The sequence below is a fragment of the Fistularia commersonii genome, chromosome 19, assembly GCF_037954325.1.
Source record: "Fistularia commersonii isolate RoL2024-O1a breed Wild chromosome 19, RoL_Fcom_v1.0, whole genome shotgun sequence".
Taxonomy (NCBI): domain Eukaryota; kingdom Metazoa; phylum Chordata; class Actinopteri; order Syngnathiformes; family Fistulariidae; genus Fistularia; species Fistularia commersonii.
Genome location: NC_141302.1, coordinates 5,855,496 through 5,879,366, shown reverse-complemented (window position 1 = coordinate 5,879,366; position 23,871 = coordinate 5,855,496). Strand labels below are relative to the sequence as shown.

At 39.7% G+C, this 23,871-nt stretch overlaps 3 protein-coding genes across 4 annotated transcripts in view; 2 read left to right on the top strand and 1 right to left on the bottom strand.

Moving 5' to 3' along the window:
* Positions 1–57: 57 nt before the first annotated feature.
* On the top strand, positions 58–6,121 carry LOC147223532 (prostaglandin reductase 1-like). The gene is made up of 9 exons (XM_086166426.1): positions 58–177; positions 337–461; positions 607–652; positions 755–814; positions 1,247–1,414; positions 2,822–3,095; positions 3,336–3,441; positions 4,448–4,566; positions 4,692–6,121. Exons 2-9 carry the CDS (start codon positions 356–358, stop codon positions 4,800–4,802), a joined length of 990 nt encoding a protein of 329 aa, XP_086022552.1. The 5' UTR covers positions 58–177; positions 337–355; the 3' UTR covers positions 4,803–6,121.
* A 2,337-nt stretch (positions 6,122–8,458) lies between these two features.
* txnb (thioredoxin b) lies at positions 8,459–12,880 on the top strand. The gene is made up of 5 exons (XM_086165772.1): positions 8,459–8,612; positions 9,722–9,826; positions 11,805–11,870; positions 12,386–12,451; positions 12,529–12,880. Exons 1-5 carry the CDS (start codon positions 8,589–8,591, stop codon positions 12,592–12,594), a joined length of 327 nt encoding a protein of 108 aa, XP_086021898.1. The 5' UTR covers positions 8,459–8,588; the 3' UTR covers positions 12,595–12,880.
* Positions 12,881–14,712: 1,832 nt separating this feature from the next.
* svep1 (sushi, von Willebrand factor type A, EGF and pentraxin domain containing 1) overlaps positions 14,713–23,871 on the bottom strand; it is an 82,810-nt gene continuing 73,651 nt past the window's right edge. The window contains exons 42-49 of one of the 2 annotated variants that reach the window (XM_086166424.1): positions 23,677–23,850; positions 23,370–23,546; positions 22,240–22,419; positions 20,772–20,942; positions 17,600–17,695; positions 16,998–17,093; positions 16,225–16,318; positions 14,713–15,015 (exon numbers count right to left, since the gene is read on the bottom strand). In XM_086166424.1, the coding sequence (XP_086022550.1) occupies positions 14,985–15,015; positions 16,225–16,318; positions 16,998–17,093; positions 17,600–17,695; positions 20,772–20,942; positions 22,240–22,419; positions 23,370–23,546; positions 23,677–23,850 (1,019 nt within the window). In that variant the 3' untranslated portion in view covers positions 14,713–14,984. The remainder of the gene's footprint in view (positions 15,016–16,224; positions 16,319–16,997; positions 17,094–17,599; positions 17,696–20,771; positions 20,943–22,239; positions 22,420–23,369; positions 23,547–23,676; positions 23,851–23,871) is intronic. The other variant, XM_086166425.1, reaches the window with a different exon arrangement.

Genomic DNA, 23,871 nt, shown 5'->3' with positions numbered 1-23,871 from the left:
TTGCATTGCGTCATCAGCCAGCGACAGTAAATATCCGGAAACACTTCCGACCAATCGGATTCAGCTGACAATTGTCCCCGCCCCCTCCAGAAGGGAGAACTCAGCACCACGCCACTTCTCTTTCAGTGTTGACTGGGACTTAGTGTATTTCAGTTCTTCACAAAAAAAGAATCGCCGGTAAGTCTTTTGAATAGTGGTCGATAGATAGAAATTTTACTGAACATAAATGTGGATGCCATACTTTAAACTCATATATGTAGTACAGTTTTAAGGTGTAATATTTTGAACAGTCCTGGGAATGACATAGGGTGCTTTTACTTGTTTGTTTATATATAGTAATCGATTATAAAGAACCATGGTCCTGGCTAAGACGTGGATCTTGACCAAGCACTTTGACGGCTTCCCGAAGGACAGCAACTTCGAGCTCAAGGTGGAAGAGCTCCCCGAGCCCAAAGATGGGGGTTAGAATACTTTTTATATCTTGTCTTAATCCATTGTGCCTTAAGGAGGTCCTAATACTGTCATATTTGCTCAGACTATTTACACTTCCGTTACTTACCGACCACTATGCTGGAGGTTGTTGGATGATGATAATTTGTGTTTCAGAGGTGCTTTTGGAAGCAGTGTTCCTCAGTGTTGACCCATATATGAGGTGGGTGAAATGAAGGAGAGAGCATGCAAAGACTAAGTTTATACATTGGTAAGTTCTTCGTCAGCCTAAACGACTTGACAAATGCATTGTTTGTCTCACCAGGCCGTTCAGCAGGGTCCGCATGGCTGTAGGAGATGTGATGATCGGAACTCAAGTGGCCAAGTGAGGAACACAAACCCCTTTACGCTCGCACACAAAAATGTCTTTGGTGTGTTGGAGTAATGCCTGGTGTTTGTTGAAGCAGCAAGCACACCCCGCACCTGTTCCTCATTTATTACAGCCTTTGATTCACAATGAATCAAATGCAAATAAACCACCCAGATGCATGAGGCTGCCTGATTTGACACAAATGACATGTTACTGGAACATTTCTGCTGATAAGCACACTCAAACATGAATGAGTTAGTTCCTGCACTTACAAGGGCATAACACAATCCTTATCATTCAAGTTTGATAATGTATCCTTATTTTCAGGTCAAAGGTCTAATAGAATATCTCCAGCTGTGTTAATAATAATGATAACAATTGATCCCTTATCAATCAAATGGCATTCAATTTTTTGATCATACAAACACATTTTTTTTCTTCCTCTAGAGTGATCCAGAGCAAAAACCCAGCATTTCCTGTAGGAAGCCATGTTTTGACTCGTAGTGGCTGGAGAACTCACACAATCTGTGATGGGTCACATGTTACTCCAATCATTCCTGACTGGCCTCAAGACATCTCGCTGTCTCTGGCTCTGGGTGCTGTCGGTATGCCTGGGTAAGATACATGATAAAGGGCCTATGTGAAAGGTGGAAAATAATGATGTCGCATCAAATTGCAAGATCATTTCAAAATGTCAAAATCCAGGAGGACTTTTAAAACAAGAAAACCGTCTTGTGATTCACGTGTTGCCACAAAATCAAACGCACTAGTAAAAAGAAAAGTCAGAACAAATGCAACAGCATTACGAATGAGTAGTATATCACTGGCAATTTAGAGCCTGGGTTAAACCTTACACAAGCCAGATAAATATAAGGTTGAATTTGAAAATTCTTATTCTTAGTTTTCCCCCTGATCTTTATTCCTCTCCCTCTTGTCTCGGAGTTGAGCAAAATTGTGGCAAAAGGCAACTTTGCAAGTTTCAATTTTCTTATTCTTTTCTTTTTGGCTTTTCCCTTCATTTTTTTTCTTCATCAATTCTTGTTTGGGTTAAATCATACTGTAGACTAAAGATGATATAGCATAGCGCACTCCTGTTGATGTTGATTTACAGCTGTCATCTCTTATGATTTATGTACAGTACCTATATTTAGTTGTGCTCCTCCAGACATGACACTTGCAAAAAAATTAATACTTTGGCCTTTTCAAAGTTATTTTTTCAAAATCGGAATCAAATCTTCATCGTCTTCTTTTCCTTTTGACATTTTCCCTTCAGGGGTCGCCACAGCAAATCAACCTCCTCCATCTAGCTCTGTTTTCTGTATCCTCTGTCACAACAACTAACATTATGTTCTCTTTCACTACATCCAATCTTCTCTTTAGTCTTCCTCTAGACCTCCTGCCTGGCAGATCCAATTCCAGCTTTCTTCTACCAACATATTCACTTTCCTTTTTCTGTACATGACTGAGCCATCTCAGTCTGGCTTCTCTGACCTTTTCTCCACAATGTCTTATATTTGCTGTCCCTCCGATAGACTCATTCCTGATCCTATCAATCCTCCTCAATCCCAATTGCAAGTTTCAGCTTTAAACTTTGGAAACAGGCGATAAGTCTGAACAGGCCGGTTTTTCATTGACCTGGTAGAGCATTGACAGGTAGAGCAATAGCAGAGTTTTAACGCAAACAGTAACTCAGATATCTAGGCTGTTCTCTTGGATGAATCTTCATGTATTTCAGGACGAAAGAGTAGAGCTGACCTTTTTGATTCAGAGGAAGGTAAGATTGGAATTGCAGGCTTGGAATTAAGAGTTCTACATCTTGGCTGTTACCTTGGAGTCCCTCAGCCTAGCATAACAGCAGAAGTCTGTCATCCCTTGGTTAAAGTAAACAAGATTGTGCTGCAGATGCTTCCTCTCAGTGGAGAGTTGAAGTCACTGTAAGAACAGATGGGCATTCTAAAGTATGGAAGCAATTAAAGGCCTTTTGAAGTTGTTCTTGTTGCATGAGTGCTCTCTTCTGTCCAGACTAACAGCGTTGTTGGGAATAGAGGAGGTCTTGGGACTGAAGGCGGGCGAGACCCTGCTGGTGAACGCGGCAGCGGGAGCGGTGGGTTCGGTTGTGGGCCAGATCGCCAAAATCAAAGGCTGTAAGGTGGTGGGGTCGGCAGGGTCCGACGCCAAAGTGGCCTTCCTCAAAGAGCTGGGTTTTGACGTGGCCTTCAACTACAAAACTGTGGGCTCGCTGGAGGAAGCGCTAAAGAAGGCTTCACCGGAGGGCTACGACTGCTTCTTTGAAAATGCAAGTATCAGAAGTGTCAGTGATCATGTGATGTCGCACTTTGAAGCCTTGTCACTGGTGACTTATTTGTTTTGCACCACTGATCAGATCATTACAGTTATGATCTGCTTGTTTCAAAAAGCACCTTAAAACCTATTTTGCCTAAAAAAAAAAAGCTAAATTTCTCCAATATTCTTCACTTTTTGAATCATTAAACACACAATGTCTTATCAGCTTTCTGAACTGATCTGTTGTTTGCAGGTGGGAGGCCCTTCCTCAACTATTGCTTTGTCGCAGATGAAAAACTTTGGGAGAATAGCTGTTTGTGGAAGTATATCGACGTACAATGATGCCACACCTCAGACAGGTATGTGACTTCCTGCTTTGGGCTGAGTATTAGAAACACATTCATCATATATCCTCTGAATGTCATATACTGAGCCATTTTTTAACATGGAAACCTTGAAATCAGCAAGATGTTGGTAAGCGGGGGCTTTAAAAGTGTCTGAAACTAAAGGGAGCAAAAACATATAAAGAGGTAATGTCAGTTTCTGGCAGGCTGCATGATCACATCACATCATGCAAAACATTAAGACTTATGTAGATGATATTTTATTTCTCTGGCTCAAGTGTCTAGGTTATCAAGATGTTTTGGTATCAAATACAAGTCCACATGCCCGGTATGTTTTGAGTTGATGCATGAGTTATGATGCTTTTCACCTGGAAATTTTTATGGTTGATGAGTGAAAAAGGGTACTTTCAGAGGTATGGTTACACTGTCCACAGAGTCCACAAAACATATTCTATTATGTAATAGACCGAAAAGGGTTAGACATTATGTCGCAGTGCTCTGGTTCAGGAAGCTGACACAAGCTCAGTAGTCTTTTACTCTCCCAATTATTAATTTGGACAGCCGAAAAATATCTTCTGGTTATAACACTGGATAGAAACTGCCAATATTTTTTAAAGTTGACATGATTAAAATTTATTACAACCTTTACTGATATATCAGGTCAATAAATGTTTTCAGCTGAGCAGGTCGTGTGGGTGTGTGTGTGCGTGCGTGTGTGCGTGCGTGCGTGCGTGCGTGTGTGCGTGCGTGTGTGCGTGCACCCTCTTTACATGTCTGCTCCACTATTAGCACACTTGCATGTTTTAGAAGACAATTTGATGTTGAAAATGTATTAATGCTGTGCCATATTTATTTCAATGTTTATAAAGGGCTGGTCCTTCATCACTTTACATGTAGGTTCTTTACAGTAGAGGGAGACATTGTGTTGCGAGTCTGCTGGGAGAGTTTTATCAACAGACCCCCTGCCAGAAGTGGTTTTCCTGAAATGCTTTTGAAAGTTAGGCGATGTGGTCATTTGCAGGCCCTTTCCCACACCTGACCCTCATCATGAAGCAGGTGAAAATGGAAGGTTTCATGCAAAGCAGGTGGGAGTACAAGCACCCAGAGTCCTTGAGGAGGCTGATGGGATGGGTCAAAGAGGTTGGTAACAGAAAATATAATATTATTGTAAAACTTGCAATATATTTTATGTGCATGTTTTAATACAGTCAATTTCCATTCATCCAGAGAAGCTTCTGTTCAGTAACTTTTTGTTCCATCTACAGGGTAAACTGCGGAGCAGGGAGACCATCACAAAAGGGTTCGAAAAGATGCCGGCTGCGTTCATGGGGTTGCTGCAGGGAGAAAATATCGGCAAGGCGATCATCGCGGTCTGATGCACAACAGAGGCGGAACTGAAACCAGTATTACTGAGCTAAACATTTACAATGTTTATACATGAAGGACATAGAAGTAGAAGCGTGTTGCAAGTGTTGACTAATATCAGTGAGGAGGAAGGACACACATCAAAATGGGTGTGTCCATGCTAACTAATGTACCGCTTATTTCAAAGTAGCACTCCCAAAAAACTTAAATGTCATCATTCCTTTGCAGAAATTTTGTATCACAACAGAAACAAACTAAAAATGAGAAAAGAAATTCACCATACAAAAGTGACGAAGATGCATATACCGGTAATACTCTTTACAATAGAAATATAAAATACTATTAACTCCATATGATGGGGCTACTTGTACAAAAATTTCTCAAAGTCCTCAACATTCACAACCTGTTATCATTCAAGCCATTCCCTTAGGGGATTCCAATTGTGATCGGTTGAATATTAAAAGGAGGAAAGCCTACCTTTTTTCAATTTTTTTTTTTTATTTTAAATAATGGTTATATTCAAGAAGTTTCTTCGACATCTTGAAGTGCCAGGTTAGTTGTTACTGGGAGTAGAGGCAGCTTATGCCTCTGTTGATGAATGTTTTAGATAGAAATTTTTACAAATCCTGTTCCAATATTTCAAAACAATTAAGAAATAGAGATGTAACATTAAGTGAACTTGTGTTTTTCGTTTTCATCAAATGTGTCTATTTTTTTTTTTTTCAACTGGTCAGTGTTTTGTTATGAAACCTATCTCGTCTTTTGACAAACCAGCACTGCCTATGACTGACCTAGATGTCAAATTAGCCAAAATGAATGTTGCTATCACAACAATAGAAAGTTGTTGCTGCAAGCAGCAATAGACATACCAGGCTCCAGTCTTGTAATCTTCACTGTGATTTCAAAATTCACTGATCCAATTATTGGTTGAAAATTATCAATTCTACGGTCAGAAAATATTTTTTGTAATTAACATTGATTGATTTCCATCCTGTGAGATTCCTGACAATGAGCACTTTATAAACAAATTAGGAGATTTTGGTCTGTTTTGTGGTATACTGGGTAAATCGTCATAACTGCAGGTGAACTTTAGTATATGCTAACATAGTTGTTACCACCATCATTCATCAGTGATCTGTCTCCTATGACCGTCTGGTATCAGCAATTCAGAAGACTAACATTATTATGTACCTTGGGAGAAGCGTTGCTCTATTGCTTGCTTTTAAAACATTAACATAACACATATAATCAACTGTACCTAGTGTGACCTCTCCATGCCTGTTGTTATTCTTGAGTGTAAAACGGTTAAAATAAAAATTGCAGCATCTTTTATTTGTGTTTGATTTCATGTTGCATTTCTTAGTACATGTGCCTTTCAGTCTCAAAATGACTGGGGTCCAGACAATGAGGGGGGTCCATTACCTTCCTGCAAAGGAGACTTTTTCAATTGGATCTGGAAATAGGCCAGGCTTTTATTTTTAGGTGAATTTGAATTTCACATGTTGATGACAGCCTCCGCTCGCCGCTGGTTATAAAGGCTTCTCTGTGAGGTAAGGCTTTTTGTATTTCATCTTAATAACAAAGGACTCTGCTACTGTCTGTGTGCATAGGAGATGGGCAGAAAGAAAACAAGTGTTTCACAAAAAAAAGCATAACTTATCAGAAATCATGACGTGGGCTTTGGTTTACCTCATACCCCTTATATGCATCTAGACTGATTGGTGTGAGTTGTTCAAATTTTGAGCCAACATCCAATGAGTGAGTCTTCCAATGCAGTGGAACTGAATGGCGTTTTCTCTTGTGTGGCTCAAATTGCCAATATGTTCTGTTCAATAAATCAATGAGATGTCCAACTGTGTACAGGACCCAAATTCCTCACAGGCATGAACATAATTGGCCAATAAAGGTGATTCTGATTCAAATCATGGCCAGGATGTTCAGGATGACCAACATGTATTGTTAATAGCGGTGCCCAAACTCTGCACATATTTTTTGGAATAGAAGAATAAAATTTGCCTTCAATCGCCCCACAATGGGGACATTTGAAATTTCATTTGAGAGTCAAACCACTGGCCACATGTTTCTTGTGTTTGAGTTCACATGGAAGCCTGAACATTAAGGCATGACCAAGAGACTGTTAAAGAGGCTGAGCGTTCTCGATCTGTGCCTCCCGGGTGGAAATATCATGGCGTGTCTTGGGGAGCACAAGAAAGATGGAAGACTGTATCCAGACGCAAAGGGTCAGAGCAGGCTCCTCTCTGTGCCCCGTCCACCAGCTGTTTCAGTAAAATAAGGTCACTCTCTGTAGCCAAAACAGCTCTGGACGCCTTGAAAGGAGGCTCAAGGCAGCTGAGACCTCTGACCACAATGCACCAGAACAAACATCGGGCGCTTGAAAAAGCAGTTCCTCCCTGCTTCTGTCAGACACTTTGTGAAATATACTGTTTGAAGAGAAATGCTCAACAACAGATAAGGGACACAATACTAACTCAAACACACAAACTTACAAGTCAATACTGCATTCAAATACCTATCTGCACTGCAAACACTGTTCATATTTATAATAATGATTATACTGTGGTGTCCACCACAACACAATCGTTATTTCTTATCGATACATATCTAAATGCACTGCGGGCAGCAAAGTAGGAATTTCACTGTACAGGGAAACAATTTCTACACTGTGCATATGACAATAAACGCCTTGAATCTAGGATCAAAATGAACATTGCAATGTTTTATGGGCATGATTATGGGCGTCTTAAGGCCAACAACGGCGGACAAATTATCAGACCAATTTCGTGTATTCGGTAAGCAATAAATAAAGATATGAGACATAAAGATCTGCTTCCTCTTTCGGCTCCTCCTTTCAGATGTCGCCACGGCGAATCGACTTCCTCCACACTTACTGTATTTCCTGTATCCTCTCAACTTCGTGTCATTTAAGGCAAAATGATAACACATTTGTTTGAATACTATAATTTCATCGTCATCTCTCCCTTCGCTTTCATTGCTGACGTAAATCGAGTATACGCATTAAATAACAATGAGGACTAGTGATAATGTAGCTTGAGAAGAGAGGTTAACGTTTCAATGACGTCACTAAAATGGGGCACATTTAAATGCGCCATTGCGGTCATTTACGGTAAATCGAGAATTTGTCAAGTCATTGTGACTTGAAGAATGGCGTAACCCGTCTCCCACGGATACTGAATTCTTGGTTCTTATTTATTAGGCATGCGATATAGATGTGCTACAATGCAACATAAAAACGGACGCCCTTATATCTGGCTTTTAAAACAGGCTCATCTGTATTTACCATGTCAAATAAAGACCAAACAATTCCTCGATGCGATTTAAAATACACGTCGCATATATGCCAAAACAAGTTAAGTTCCAGCAGCATCTGCACAATAAAAAAACGACAAAACTCGTGGAAGAATCAAAATTAAAGTGATGTCCGGGTGGCATTTCCAAATAAACGTCCCAATGGATAGCCGTTAGCAAGAACCGAGAAAAACAAAAGTTAGAGCTGTATATCCAGAGTGAGAAGGTGAAATTTTAAAAATGTTATAGAAAAATCTCTCGTCCATCACGGCAAAGAAATATTAATTAGTCATTAATTTCTTTGATTCGACATCAGATTACTTTATTTTTGTAGGGAACGCCCACTTCCGGTGTGTTTCTCTCACGCTTGACGACTTGTCAATAAATACAAGGCGTATCAGTCACAGTTAGGGCATTCTCGAGATCTTCTACTTGTCTGCTGTACGTCGGCGCCTGATCAAACTTCAATCATGGTTAAAGAAGTGGAAAATTTGGTACGTAACAACAGTTTATTTTACAAGTTTTCTTAAGAAGCCTTCATAGGTTGACATAATTCAGCGTTTTCATCCTCCTTTTCTCCGACGAGCCCAGATGCCACCGGGCCACGCTCCGTTTCCCTCGCTTTTCCGTTCTTTAACTGGTCTACAAGGGGGTTGTTTTGGGGGGGATTCAGTCCACGCGTACCGCCACTAGTTTAATCCTCACCTCCGTTTACCTTTTTCGGTCCGTCAACTCTTAAAGATCCAGTAGTGTCATCCAAACATGATGCCTAGCATCGTGCTCGATGACCTGCCGTTAGCTCCAATGCTAAGTCAGGAGGTGGGGAAAGAGCACCCCGAGCGCTGCAGTTTCCTCGGTACCTTGGTTGGACTTAAGTTAACTTAACCTTCGCGGTCACAAAATTAACTTGTGAAAAATATCAATAACGGGCGGTTCTTCTGGCTACTCGAATATGTTATTGTCGGTCTTTGACGCCTGGAAGCAGGCCCCGAACCAGGACGTCTCCATCCGCTAACTAAAGTAACGGCCGCAGGGAACCAAAGGCCATCAATAAACTTTCTACATGCGCCGAATAAACTAGTCCCAGGCGGACCCCCATCCCATGGGCTGCAGGAGAGAGAGAGAGAGAAGGGGACACATGAAGCAGAAAACGCTGTACTTCTTACTTTATTATGCAAAGTACGTTTTAGATCGAGAGAGACCCGCCTTCGTCCAATATGACAGCCGAAGCGCCGGACGGCAATCGGCGTCTACGATGGGACCAGTATGGGGGGGAATCGGGGTTTGGTCGTTCTCATTACTGCAGCTTTTTCGAGTTTTATTATTTTGTAATCTTACATTAAGTCAGCCTGACGCTGGAAACACTTAAATTGGACAAATATAGGCAATCCGAAACAACAAAACATTGACGTTTAGGAAATTGTAGAACCATTGGAATTTAGCTCTGCAGAAAACCATCTTCAAACATGTTCATTTGGATTTTTTTCACTCCAGGGCATCTTTTTTGGGGTGGGAAAAGGCTTGTTTTCTTTGCATTAACTTGCTGCGAATCTATTTGAATTGACTAAAATGCCAATAACTCTACTTTTTGATATGTCTGCAGGAAGAATTCAAGGGAATCCTGGCGAGTGCTGGAGACCGCCTGGTGGTGGTGGACTTCACCGCCACGTGGTGCGGCCCATGCAAAGCTATTGCCCCAGTTTTCGAAGTAAGGCCACTGCTGGAGCGCTCGTGTCAGTGAATGTTAAGAATCGTTACAAGTTATAAAACTTATGCTCATGAAACCTTTGAATAGTTACCTAAACAATGCCTCTATTGTTAGAAGTACTCCTATGCACTAGTCGTTGTGGGGTGGGGACAAAGCAAATTCTTGATGCCAAAAAAAAATTCAGTTGAAATCCAATGTTTTCAGAGTTTGGGTTCTCCAGTTTCCTCCCGCTGCCGAAAACCTGCAGAACGGTCATTGGCAAAAAATGGAAAAATACCCCTTCTGTGTGAATGGTTGTTTGTCTATACAAGTGGCCCTGCGATTGGCTGGTCCAGGGTGTGACTCGCCTCTCGAACGGGAAAAGTTCAGTGTCCTGAAAATGAGCAATATGTGGTACGCCTGTGGAATATATTCGTTCCGACGAAGTGGGAGTAGCTTTGGACGATTTCTTGTCAAATCAGTTTTGATTGCCTCCACTCAGCGCCTCTTGATGGACAACCTGGCCTGAAGGCAGTTAAAGGTTTCTTTTGGTACTTTGGATCTCTCACGCCCCTGATCGAATAGATCAAGGGGACTTTAACACCTCGATGGGGGAGAGCGGCTCATTTTCATTTGTTTTTATACCTGGACTATGAATCTGAGCTCCACAGAGTGGCAGACCCACTGTGAGTAACACTGTCCTAATCTCAAAAACTACATACAAGAGTTTCTTAGCAGGAAAATCCACAAACCCTCAGCCAGCGATTTTTCCTTTCTTTGACTCTGAATTTGTCTGGATAGGGGAAAACCCAGTATCCACTCCAGCCATCTGGATGTTTTAGCTCTATTTCTAGCCATGAAACACTTTTTCCAGCTCTTGTTCGGGCCAGCATGTTCTGAAATTTCCTACATCAACTTGGTAGGGCGGACTCAGTCTTAATCCCGAATAACAGAATAAAGAATAATTCTGTTTTTAAAGAATTTTTTTGGTTAAGGTTTTTTTTGGGGGCGGGTGAACCAAGGGGCTGAGCTTTGCTCCGGGGAACAGTATTTGCAAAGGAAGGCAGACTGCACCCTAATGTGGAACCAGTTTGGTACGCCAGAAGCTCATCGTTTACCTTGAATACCCTTTGTTATTTTTCAGAACTGATGTTAGTCTCTGAGTCAAGTTTCCTGGCCTATTATCCAGGCTAATAATCTCTTGTATGTGTTTTCTGCTCCAGGGTTAATATTTCTGAGTGAGTGAGTGAGCGAGCAGGGTCTGAGTCTGAAGTTAATCTTGGAGTAACCTGGGGACAGAAAAAGAATATATAGGCGGGGCGTAATTGTTCGGCTAGGAGTTAATTCTTGTCTTAACATTCAAATGCAGTTTTTTTTTGTTTGTTTTTTTCGCTCGTTACTCAATGTTGCACCTCCTCCTCCCGGGAACAGTAGTTCTGGTGATAGCATCATGTTTTCTCCCCCAGGAATGATCTTAAGCCGAGCTTCTTTGTGAACTGTTTATTTTTAACTAGATGGCGTCTTAATCTTTGGGAAGAATTATTTGCAATTAGTCATTTTTAAGAATTTTGTCATTGGGAGCGACACTTTGTACAGGAAAGCTTACAACCCCAGACTGAAGCATTAGATTGGCAGTCTTATGGCAAGAAATTCCAACCTTGAATATGAAATACAGGCTGAAAACTTGATGTTTGTTGTCCTTAAATAAAGAAAAAAAGTCTTTCCTTAGAGTGAAGAGAACTAAAATATGGTCCCAATGGTGTTTATCTCACCTACCTAGACTACTGACTCAGTCATTATACAGTGCTGCTTTTGGAGTGTGTGTATAGTAATGAAAAATATGAACCAGTTCAGTAAAATACAATGTTAAGACCATATTAATACAATAACTTCAATTCATATTTTGATAAGGTTGCGATTAGGCCAATGAGAACCTTGTGTGTATTTGTGATGCCTTTGGACGACTGTCTTTGACGCTTACACGTCTGTTCTCTTGCAGAGTTTGTCAAAACTGCCCGAGAACAAGAACGTGATTTTCTTGAAAGTGGATGTCGACGTGGCCGACGTGAGTGTTTGCAAAAGTTTTCCAAATTTGTTTTGACAATGATGTGGCCCATACAGCGCATGTACAGTATCTCTCAATGCATTATCAGAAGTATTGACCAAACAGTGGTTAATCACCAAGTGCTCCCTGTCCTCTTGCCCTGTGCCTGCTAATGTGTGACTAGGACTTCACTGATACACTTCCTGTGAATTGTTTTATTGACTAATTTCTGAAACACATCGAGCACAATTATATTTAGTCTGTCATCTGAACAATGCAAACACTTTGTGATAAATGTTTTAGCATGCACTGACACAAAGGCTCTATTGAGACCATTTCTCAGTTTCACTGCATGTCGTAGTATCTTTCGCTTTTAATTCATATGAAAATGAGCAATTTTTTTTTATGTTGCTCATAGTTACGTAATCATATTTTGATCCATTTCAGTCTAGACACAAGATTGGACTCCATGAATATTAACCCAATGAATAGTGTGTGATGCAATCTAAGTACTCTGTCCTTTTTGATCTTCACAGGATGTGACTGCAGAATATCAGATTAAATGTATGCCCACTTTCCTATTCTTCAAGAATGGCGTAAAGGTAAGTATACATGTGTGGACTCAGATGATATAGATATGATCGCGGCCAAAAATTCACAGAATTTCTCTGGTTTTCAGTTGCAGGAGATCACTGGCGGTAGGGACACCGTACTGACAACAACAATAGAAGAGCTGAGAACTTAAGGACCATTCACCACCGAATGTCTTTTTGTATCAACTACAGTATCACTGTATATCCTCTGTCATTGCTTTAGAAACATCATTCTATGTACAACAGTAAAATCTTCTTTCACATGGCAAATAATTTATTCCACTTGTGTAACCGTGTATACAGCGTCTTTTCTGTATTGTCTTACAATAAAAACCTGACAACCTCTTTTAACTCAGTTTTATGAGATATTTGGCTTTACTTCTGGTAAACATGTTAACGTTTTCAACAAGGTGTATTTAATAAACAGATGAAGAAACATTTTTTTGTAATGTTTGAAATTTACACAAAGCTATTCCTTAGTAGCAGCTGGAAAGCACTGGGGATTTTTCACATTACTAAATTCAAGATTCCTTTGAATCTCAGTCAAGTGATTTGAATAAAAAGGGAAACTGAACATTTAAACTGAACTTGAACTACAAGATAATTGAACCTGTAAAAAGAAATGAACAGAATAGATCATCATTTATCCTTGTCAAAATCTTATCTTGGCAACTGGACTTGAATTCTTATCTGGAATATGTTTCGCTCCTCATCCGAAAGACTTCATGACCTGGACGACTGAGAACCTCCACAGAAAGCGTCGTTTATAGATCACTTTCTCAACCCAATTTTTCATCACAACATTCTCACCTCTTGCGTTTGCCTTCTGCCTTTACACTGCTTTTCTCCAGTGCCAAGAGTGTGCCATGTTCTAAGCATACATCAGGATGTACTAAAATAAAGATTGTGAGGATCTGTGCCTACAGACATGCAATTTTTTTCTAACTGCAGTGAGAATGTGCTTCTTAAAAGTACTGGATAAATGAGTTTAAGTGTCTGAAACTAAGAAAAAAACAGCAGTGAAAAGTAAACCTTTTAGTAGTACATTTAAAACGTTGCGCCTTGACATTGTCTCTACCTGGTGTGTATCTTTCTAGTTGTATGGCTGTTAAAAAATCATTTTTCTGCTCTATAGCAACGTGGTAGTGCAGGTGCATTCGTCCTTAAACTGATATATTGAGGAAAGCTATGCAGGAACAGGTGCATGCACACATTCATATGTCTGAAAATTTCTAGAATGAGATTTCCATATGGAATTATTGGAATCCTGCACTTCATAGCCTTTCTGCTATTCTCGCACACCAAAAAAAAAAAAAAATCTCGAGTTTGGTGCTGAGAATCATTTCTCTACATATGTCTGCACATTTTTAGATGATATTAGAAGCAATCTTATGTTGCTAAAGGTACTGTTTCACAGGAAGTTCTGGTTTAAATTTACTGGCTGTAGATTTTTCTTTTCCTTATACAACACTATCAATGTGTGAAAAATAAAAAGTATAAATCAGATTATCTATCTTCTTTCAGACTTCCTTTCTTTAAATGTGACATTTATATTCCTAATATGAAAATACCCTGCTTAATCCCCAGATTTTCACATCACTTTAGGCTTATCGTTTTGAGCTCCTACTCATTTTCTGCAGACATCTTGTTGGATTTCCACAGGCTCCTTTCACACTTGACATTTTCTCGTTTTCCCATTAAATCTAGTGACAACATTGAATAGACTGGTACATTGCCAAGTCTGTACTGTGCTTGATGGGTGAGACACGGAGGAAATCAGACCCGCCCTGGGTGTCCTATGCTTATCTGGTCTGACAACAAATATGGTTCTGAGGGTGGAAGTTCAGGTATACATTTGTGCCTGAAATTTAAAATATTTTAAAATAATCCCAACTCACCAAGCTGAAAATTAAAACTTCACCATCTGCTCCTTTTCCCCAAACATTAATGGATGCTGAAAAAACATGCTCTCCATGGTGTGGCATAAATCACAGAGAAGAACACTTTGTTTTGTAAACAACAATACAGTATCAATATTATTTCTCTGCTACAAAAACATCACATTTTCTATGACAAATAAAAAAGGTGTCTGCTCATGAGCTAGTGACAAAGCCCTGTTTTACCGGATAACCACTATTAAATCTTGTTAGAAACAACCCTTTCAGCGTTCTGTTTTTTTTTTCTCAAACGTGACGTTAAATTACTTTCATAAGACTGTGCCTCACATATAGAATTTTCCTGTAAGGAAAAAATGTGATACAACGCAGGTATATCATGGTATTTTATGCTTTAATAAAAAAGTGAGAATAGTTTACACATACACTTGACAAACATCAAAACAATAGTTTTTACACATCGTACAAGTATATAGCAGCATACGTTTAATACTGTTGATTCTCTATATGAAAAAATACAGCTTTATTTTACAAAATGGTTCTTGCTTTGCCTTTGCTGAGAGATGAGAATGAATGGTTTACAAGTGTCATTTAATTATACAAGAATTCCCTTCATAAGATGGTTCACGTAGAGCTGAGTGGAAACTTTAGAAGTGATAGTATACGGATCGTCTTTTCCTGCAAAGAAAAATAATTTTCAGTTAGACATTGTGAATCATACAATCCAAACAGTAACACTGAAAGACCAGACTGAGCTGAGGATGCAGGGAGTGGCACTCGTACTTCTACAGTGACAAGAAGCAGCGTTTACTTTTGGTTTCAAACTCCACATCATGAGGAAATATATTTTTGCGACGTAAATTTACATTTCAAAGGTATTTTGCAAGTCAGGACCACGGGCAGTTTAAGGAAACGCCCAATCCGGTAATGTCATTAAGTGATGATGTCATCAAAAATGTACCATTTGACTAACCTGGTTGGCCTCCTGTTGTAAAGGATCAGTATTCAGGAAAAAAACTACAACGGGGAGCTTTAAATGCGGTCATATAAGATGCTGGGTCATGTACTCGATTGAAGTTTGGTCGAGATTATGTGCACAGTATCAAACAAGGAAGTGTTTATTTGCAGTCAGGATTAAATGTATGTATTGAAGGCACACGATGCTAGGATAACAGGAAATGGCCACGTGATAGCAGTAATCTGATTTGAAAGATTTAAATCCACTTTTAAGCAATGCAATAGGAGAGGAAATTTGATTTGCAAGACTCTGTGAATTAGTCGGATTTCTCACCGTGTCATGAAAATACGAGCCGATCGTCTGATCAGTTTGTAAACGGCAGCCGATCCATTACAGATCAGATCATTCTTAATCCCCTGCTTCAGGAGGAAGAACTTAGAAGGAAATAGTTGACGTTCTTTGGTTGTGTATAAAAATCAATGATTGATGTTAACAGAAAAGCAGGAAACAGATTTTTCAATATCACTGCCACGTATTTGAACTAACACTGTAAAAGCTGTTTAAGTTGCTTCATAAGTCTATAATATAGCCCCTACAATAAAAAAAAATCAACATGTCTATTCCATCCGTTTTTCTTTTTTTTCCCACTGCAGCTGCATTGTTCAAGGTGTGGTTTGGGGTGGAGGGTTGCATTCAAACCCAGAGCAAATTCTCGACACATTTGGCCAATCATCTGTAATCGACCTACTGCATGTTACCTGTTTGTTAAACAGAAACTCCAGTTTACTTTTGACCCGGGAATTCCCTGCCGTGAATTAGGGTCTTAACCACTCTACTGCTCTTTACCGCCTCTTTCAAATTGATGCACTGTCTATCTGCTTGAATGTGAAGCCATATATTGGTGTGCAGAGAGGATTTCCTCGGTTTACCTGGAGCAATCGTGCCCACTCCATCCCGCAGTGCAGTGACACCGGTTCGGCCGAATACACCGACCTCCATTCAGGCAAGGTGAGGAACACACGGCTGCACATTTACAGAACAGTCAGGATGATGTAACAATGACATGGCTGCAATAAAAAGATGAAAACCAGGAACACTCCCTGGCTCCCTTCCTCATCTCGTGGAGCTCTTAAATATTATTCGATAAAATCAAAATCTCAGCAAGTCATGGCAAATGGTTTAACTTCTCATTAACAATTTTAACTCATGATAAATGCAGTTTATATTCTGTGGCAAATTCAAATCAGGAAAGTAGGGCAAAATCTGATGTTAAGTAAAATAGAAAACTAGTTGAAAATGAGAATAAGAATAAGAATAAGAATAACTTTATTTAGGAAATTGTTGTGCCAGAGTTACAAGAAAAACATAACAATAATAAATAATAGTAGAAAATTGTATAAACAGTAAAAAAAAAGGGGGGGAGAATAAGTAATACAAATAAACTATAAAGTGTCTTAAGTAAGAAGTGAAGACTATAAAGTGTCTTAAGGTCTTAAGTACCAAGTGAAAGATAAGGCGTGCACAAGAGTGTGAAAAATATTGTACTTGAAAAATACTATAATACAGGGCTAAGATACAATTCTATGAGACACAGCTTTGGAAAAAAAAAATGAAATAAAGTATTAAAAGTAGTAAAGTTTTTTTCCCATGTATTTCTTCATGCTCAGCATGTGAACCTATGATATTTCACAGGGAGACTCACCGGTGTGACAGCGAGTGCCCGTCCACCCGGCAGGACACTCACACTGGTAGGGGGCCACACATCGCCCTCCGTTCAAACACGGCAGGATGCAGATCGCTATCGGAGAGGAGAAATGAGAAAAGGAAAAGTGGGGAGACAATCCATGTCAGCCACTGTCTTCTCATAACCTAAATCCACACCCACTGAAATTCAATTATATGATTTTATGGTCATGAAGAACTAACCCATGTTGGCGAATGTCGTAGGATTTGGCAACAGCTAAGTTCCATTGCCTTGGCATTTATCAAATTTGAATGATGTGATTTCAATATTTTCACAACTTAAAAAACACTTTTTTAAAGTAGTTTTCCACTGCAGTTGCAAAGCAATTGTAACTGCTTCATAATCTCCGGCTTATTCACCGTAGACTCTGAAGTGAAATATAAAAACTGAACTGGCCGACGAGAAGTCAGAAGAACACAGTTTTTGTAATTGTTCCACCCTTTAACCACAAAAGAGCACCTGAATCCTCAGTTCCTTTGTCTGCGGGTATTGCTAACGTGTGGCACGATGCGACCTGTACCTAGCTTAGCATCAATTTTGTGGGCAGAATGGATACTCACGCTCCTCACAGAGTCGGCCCATCCACCCCTCGGGACAGGAGCAAGTATTCGGTCGTTGACAAACACCTCCATTCTGGCATTGCAGCCAACACATGGCTAGAAGGAACACACAAACACAGGAGTCCACATTTGGAAAGTCATTTTCTCATGTTACATAATCCTTTGAAAGTAATAAGAGAGGCAAAATATAGAAAAAGTCCAATTAAGAGCAATGGAAGAAAAAAAGCAACATTTGTAGAGTCGAAATACATATGTTGTTTATCTGCTGGAGTCTCCAGCCCCTCCACCTCACCACCGCTGTTGCAGGCACAACTAAACATCAATAAATAAAAAAAAATATCCACAATATAAATTAATATCCATTCGCTACAATCATTTTGTTTGTGACTGAGTACTTATCTGAGGGCTGAATTTATAGGGGTCAATGAAAATGTGACATGTAATACACCTTAAATTTAAGACAACGGCCCTTTGTTGTGTTCAAAATGCATAGACTCATGTTGTTAGCCCTCCAGAAATGAGCTTACATTGCGGAATCCTTCCTGCTCCGATACAAAGCTACGTGTTCCTAATGTTCTCAGGCATGCAGCCATTTTCCATGAGTAAAAAAAAAGTAAAAGTTATCACCCAATTACTGATATTGTCAAATTTAACTTATGCATGTTCTGGCTGAATATAGAACCGAGCTCCAATATAAGAGCATTTGGAATACTGTCACAGATTCAAGAGTTGTCTATGATGGTTCTAAGTCATCCAGGTTGTGGTTTATTGTCAAATCTGGTCATGCCAGCAGGACTTGATTTTTTCTGTTGTAGAAATTTCACATCTCATGCGGTTGCTAAGCGGTGGCCAACCGCTCATGGTTCATCCATGACGGTTCGAAAGAGCTTCACTGATGTTGTACCTTATGTATATTTGAATGGTACAAAATATGAGGCTGTTTTACTTTTCAGGTCTACTAGACCAGGGGTCGGCAACCCGCAGCTCAGAGTGGCTTGGGAAAATAAATTACAAGTATTTAATTGAAGTGTATTTTTTTGTGTTAGTTCCTTTTTTTAACTTTAGTTCTAAATCGGAAGATTATTGCGGTCTTGAAATACAAAATAAAATCTGATTTATTATTTTTCGACGCTCAGAATAAACGTCACACTCGCGGAAGCCGGTATACCCGCCAAAACGCCATCAATTTGTCAAGACTTTCAACCCCTGGTAGGCAATATGTGGAGAAATGTAAGAAAAGAAAAATATCTGAAAAAAATTGAACATTTAATGATGCCTGGACAGATTCATTTGCATTTACCTCTGACGAGAGTATCGGGATTTTTTTTGCTTTTGTTTGCTACGTGGATTATTTAAGTTCAGAATCTTAATTCATTTGAAAGAGATATTTAACTCACATTGTTGCTTTTTTTTTCTTAAAAAAAAACAAACACATTTATTAATTAATTTAAAAAAAAAAACAAAAAAAAAAAACCTTCTTTTCCTTCCTCGGGTCTAACCCCCAGCAGTGCACCTTGGTGCTTTGAATACCCTTAAGGATAGGCTACCCCTCATTATTTTTTCAAGAATTCAAAATGTCTTCATTAAATAAATAAAAATTTAATTTTCTCTGTAGCACTTTGTGTATTTCATAAGCAACGCACTATAGTTGTTTGTACAAAGTGTAAAGGTAAGAAAAAGCAATATATACAGTGGTACATTCATTTTTGGATGTCAAAAAGCAATTGCTGCTTCTTGTGTTTTCTTTTCTGTGGAAACCGGGTCCAAATGGCTCTTTGGGTGTTAAAGGTTGCCGACTCCTGGACCAGACCGTCGACATGCATTCAAGATCTGTCAGCACCCTGCGAACCACCCTGACAGATCCACAACTAAAACTGGTTCCCCGCTGCCAGCTGCCAGAGCCTCAGCCCAAGTGATTCATCGAGTTTCTTCTCTGAGGTTTTGTAAAATCAATTTGTTTGAATTTCGACCTTTGTTCTCCCCAGACGACACAGACACACACACACACACACACACACACACACACACACACACACACACACACATGCAATGAAACGCACAGTTAAACAGCAACACAATTCAACGTAGCTTCTCGACTAACCCATTAAAATAACACGCCATCTCAAATTGAACAAAAGCTTGACTCAAAGCCCAACAATTGCACACCTGAAATTAACCAATGATTTATTAGGACTTATGACACCTCTCGGGTGAGTGGTGAGACAACATCAGGAGTAAAAAATCAAGTCCAATTGCCACGATAAGATTCGACTAAGTTATAAGTTGTATTTTAGCTATATTGAGGCTGGATCCATGATATAGAAAGTACTCACATTAAATGTTAGGTCGCGTACAAGACCATCATAAATAAAAAATCTGCCCTTCCGTCACTAAAGCTCGAGTTTCTGAGGAGGATCTACTTTTGAATGATTATCTGCTCTCCTTTCCTAACCGTCAAAAAAAAAAAAAAAAAAAAAAAAAAAAATCAATATAGAGCCATAAATCCAGATCAAAAAGCAAATACAAACAACTGGGGTTGCAGAAGATAGTGTTAAAGGAATTCATTTGACTTTATGTTGAACAGAGGTTTTCAAACAGGGTATTTTGCCAGGAGGTCCATAAGAGCCAGGTTTGCTTTCTGAAAGGAGTTGAAAATATGTTACATAAGCAATTTATATAATTTACCAGTGAGCTAAATCTGGAATAGTTTGTGCGTACCAATTAGAAACCTGGTCAAGAGCTGAAGTACTTTTTGGGATATTTTTTTGTCAAAGTTCTGAATAAATGGGATAAATTCATGCCGTAAGGCAAGGTGTTTCGGCACTTCGGGGATTTTGATAGTGCTGTATTAAACCATATCAGATATTTTGGCACTATTTTTTGAGTAAATATATAGGGTAAAACCCCATAATCGGGATCCCATGAACACCAAACGGCAGGCAAGTTGAGTGATGGGAATGGGGGGGGGGGCTTTGTTTGAAGTCCATCTCCATGGACTTTGAAAGCCTCTGCTCTGGAAAAAGCAAGTTGCTGAGCCAAGCACTAACATTCCAGGAGAGAATTGAAAGGCTGAAAAGCTGCATGGCATCATGTGGAAAGGGGAAAGTCAGATGATGCAGTGTTGGGAAAAGGAAAGTCCCCTCTGTCAAACCCACAGGAGTGTACTCTCTACCTCTGCATGTGGGAGGAGGCGTCCAGGTGCCGTTCTCCAAACACCTGCTTCTTCCGACGCCCTCCATGGTGTAGCCACCAAAACAAGAGTACACTGCCACGTCCCCGAACTGGAACACTGCCCCCCGCACCACCCCATTGGCCACATGGAGGGGGGGGCCACAGGACACCCCTGTACAACAGCCCAGACGGGATGATCCACCAGTTACTAAACCTCTTCTGCCTCAAAAGATGCTGCTAAGACCATGTCTTCTGCGTTAGGATTTCAGATTTGATATTTTTGTGCTTGAAGTGACCAGCCGACAGTCACATTTGCTCCTGCTTGACCAAAGAGATGTAATAAAGAAAACACCCGGCAATGAAATACCATGGAAAATATGAAGGTTCATTTTGTTGAGACTGTTAACGTGCCCCCCTCTTTTTCAACATCTGAACCTTTGCCTTGCCTTAATAGATGTTTCTGTGTTGGATTTGTAGTCAAGATTACCACATCTGTCCCTCTTGCCATGTGACGTAACTTTCAAGTCTGACATGGAAGGACTGACTTTCAGTTAACAAAGAACAGGAAATTTTGCATCAAGTAGAAATAACTCGTTGACAAATTCTAGTTTGAGCCATCGGTCAGCTTTGTAGAGTATCTATGTGGTATCCTGAGTGTTTTTGTTTTTTTTTTTGCATTTTTTTCTCCACTAATAAAGCAACGAAAAAACATGAACAAAATCGTCCGTTCCAATGAGAAAAGTCTGTATATCTTAAATGACAGAACCCGAATTGCTTTCTGTACCTATGATTACCAGTGAAGGCAAATCATTTCATGCAAAAAAAAAATCACGTGTCAGATAGTTCAGCTGTGTGGTTCAACTATTATTCTGCCAGTGGAAATTCCCCTTCCATCTAAAGATCACAGTTCACATGCACAGAGGAGAAAAAAGACCATGCAAATACAAACACTGAGCCATAGCAACGTTGTGGCTGTCATTTGGTAAATTCAGAACAAGAGCACTTAAGAAACATGAGAGATTTGTCATACAATGGTTGCCATGGAAGCTGCAGAGGTGCCCGTAATTAGCCCGGCATACAGGGTACCGACAGTGTTTGATGTGGCCTCATTTGTTTTGATAAAAGCTTTGTGAGAGAAAGACAACAAAGAGAAATGCATAGTACTCAAGCTCACATTCAGAGCCGTGCAAGAAACAAGAGGGATGTGGTACAGCTCCGATGGCGCATGCAGAGGTGAACAATATCAAATACATAATTTGTACCTCATGAATTTGGCGTTTTATTTGAGGACAAAAATACAAAATATTTCTCAAAGGTAACTTCAACTGATGACCTTTATCTTCTACGACATGAGTAAAAATGATATTTAGGGATTTTAAATGTACGAGTTGGACTCAACATTTTACAGGAACACGATGCTCTTCAACAAAAGACGAAAGGGTGCTTTGAAAGTTACACAGAATACCTACTTTCGCACACAGAGCTATATGGGGTCCAGGTCTGATCGGGCCTGCATGTGATGGCGCCGCTGCCTTTCACCTGCTGACCTTTGGGGCAAGTAACACGTACTGACAGCCCGACATAGAATTCCTGCGATCTGTTACGACTGCTGATCTCCTTCCAGCCAGGAGGAGGTGGGCAAGGCTTGGCTGCAAAGGACACAAAATAACCGATTGATTCGTCATTCGTTGGATGATTTAAGATATTTTCTCAGTTAAACATGGAATTCTACATCAGAAGAAAAAAAATACGTTAACTGGTTATTTGTTTGTGTATTTCCTGTGAATTTAAGGCCAATATTCTATCTGCTTTAATTCTTTTTCTTAGGTAAAGCCACTTTAGCTTTCTGGCTCTGGCTGTGATATGGCTCTGAACAGTTGAACAAACTGCTAGATGATAAGCTGATAGTTTCAATAAACCTGCAGAAAGGGGGGAGGTATTTATTCATTATAAGTAATGAGCACCACTTTGGCAATGATATAAGCTATTTTCAGCCTTAACTGTGGAAAAAAAAAACAACGGGCCAACATATATATTGTTTCTGACATGTTCTAATAAGACAAAATTGAGATAAGAAAAATTATTTTTGAAAGACACACAAACAAATCCATGGTATTTCTCTGTATTGCAAGTAAATTAGCTTTTATTCTATTATCACAGACCTTGTATTGATATTGACTGAGAGGGCTTTCTCTATTGTTAAATTTAAACTCAAACTTATTTTGCTTCACAAATAAATGTACTGTAGTGTTTCAGTTTGAATATAATTGTTAATTATTTTGAATATTTAAATCTCTGATATAGTAATTTCCTTACCGTTGATATAAGATGAGAGGACATTGTTCAAACATAGTCTACTCAACTTGTTTCACAGAAAGTGTAACTATCTCTCTTGTGAAACTAATGGAGCAACCATTTAAAACTGTCTGGTTACGTACACAGTACAGTCTTAATGTTGCAATAACAAAATGGGAAATGGGAACAGAGGTGTAACTTTACCAGTTTCACACAACATGAACATATCTTGTAATTCGGATATTGAATTTTGTTATGTCGGTGTGTCCATGTACACGCGTGAGATACAGGTAAGGTTTCTCACGTTGGCAAAACGGGAAAGTGGAGCTCCAGGTATTGTCGCCCATACACATCACCAGTGAATCTCCCACCAGGTTGTAGCCTTTATCACACTGAAACTCCACAGCACGCCCTGTGATAAGGTTGTGTTCCTGCACTTTACCATGCAGCATCTGTTTGGGGCTGTCGCAGCCTTGAGTAACTGACAACAGAAAACATTTTCAAATGAAAATCAAACCCGGGCTTCTTTAAGGAAAATGCATTTCATGATTACAACGCCAGAGTTTTTCTTTTTCGGTAAGATGTCTGCAGCGTCCGCATTTGTTCCATACCTTCACATGAAGGTGCAGGCAGGCTCCATGTGCCATTTGCTAAACAGGTTAGAGTCTTTGGGCCAACAAGTTGCAGGCCTGCATTACATACAAAGCTGGCATTATGTAGATATGTGTCCCCAGTCATCTGTACATTTGCATTTTTCACCACGGGAGTGGACCCACAGGATCGAGCTGGGGAGACAATGGACAACA

Excerpts from the sequence above, each read along its gene's own strand:
- LOC147223532 (XM_086166426.1), top strand. The coding sequence starts at position 356 with ATGGTCCTGGCTAAGACGTGGATCTTGACCAAGCACTTTGACGGCTTC. Across the intron at positions 1,415-2,821 it reads GGTGCTGTCGGTATGCCTGG|ACTAACAGCGTTGTTGGGAA; the intron begins GTAAGATACATG and ends TCTTCTGTCCAG. Across the intron at positions 3,096-3,335 it reads ACGACTGCTTCTTTGAAAAT|GTGGGAGGCCCTTCCTCAAC; the intron begins GCAAGTATCAGA and ends TGTTGTTTGCAG.
- txnb (XM_086165772.1), top strand. The coding sequence starts at position 8,589 with ATGGTTAAAGAAGTGGAAAATTTG. Across the intron at positions 8,613-9,721 it reads TTAAAGAAGTGGAAAATTTG|GAAGAATTCAAGGGAATCCT; the intron begins GTACGTAACAAC and ends ATATGTCTGCAG. Across the intron at positions 11,871-12,385 it reads TGGATGTCGACGTGGCCGAC|GATGTGACTGCAGAATATCA; the intron begins GTGAGTGTTTGC and ends TGATCTTCACAG.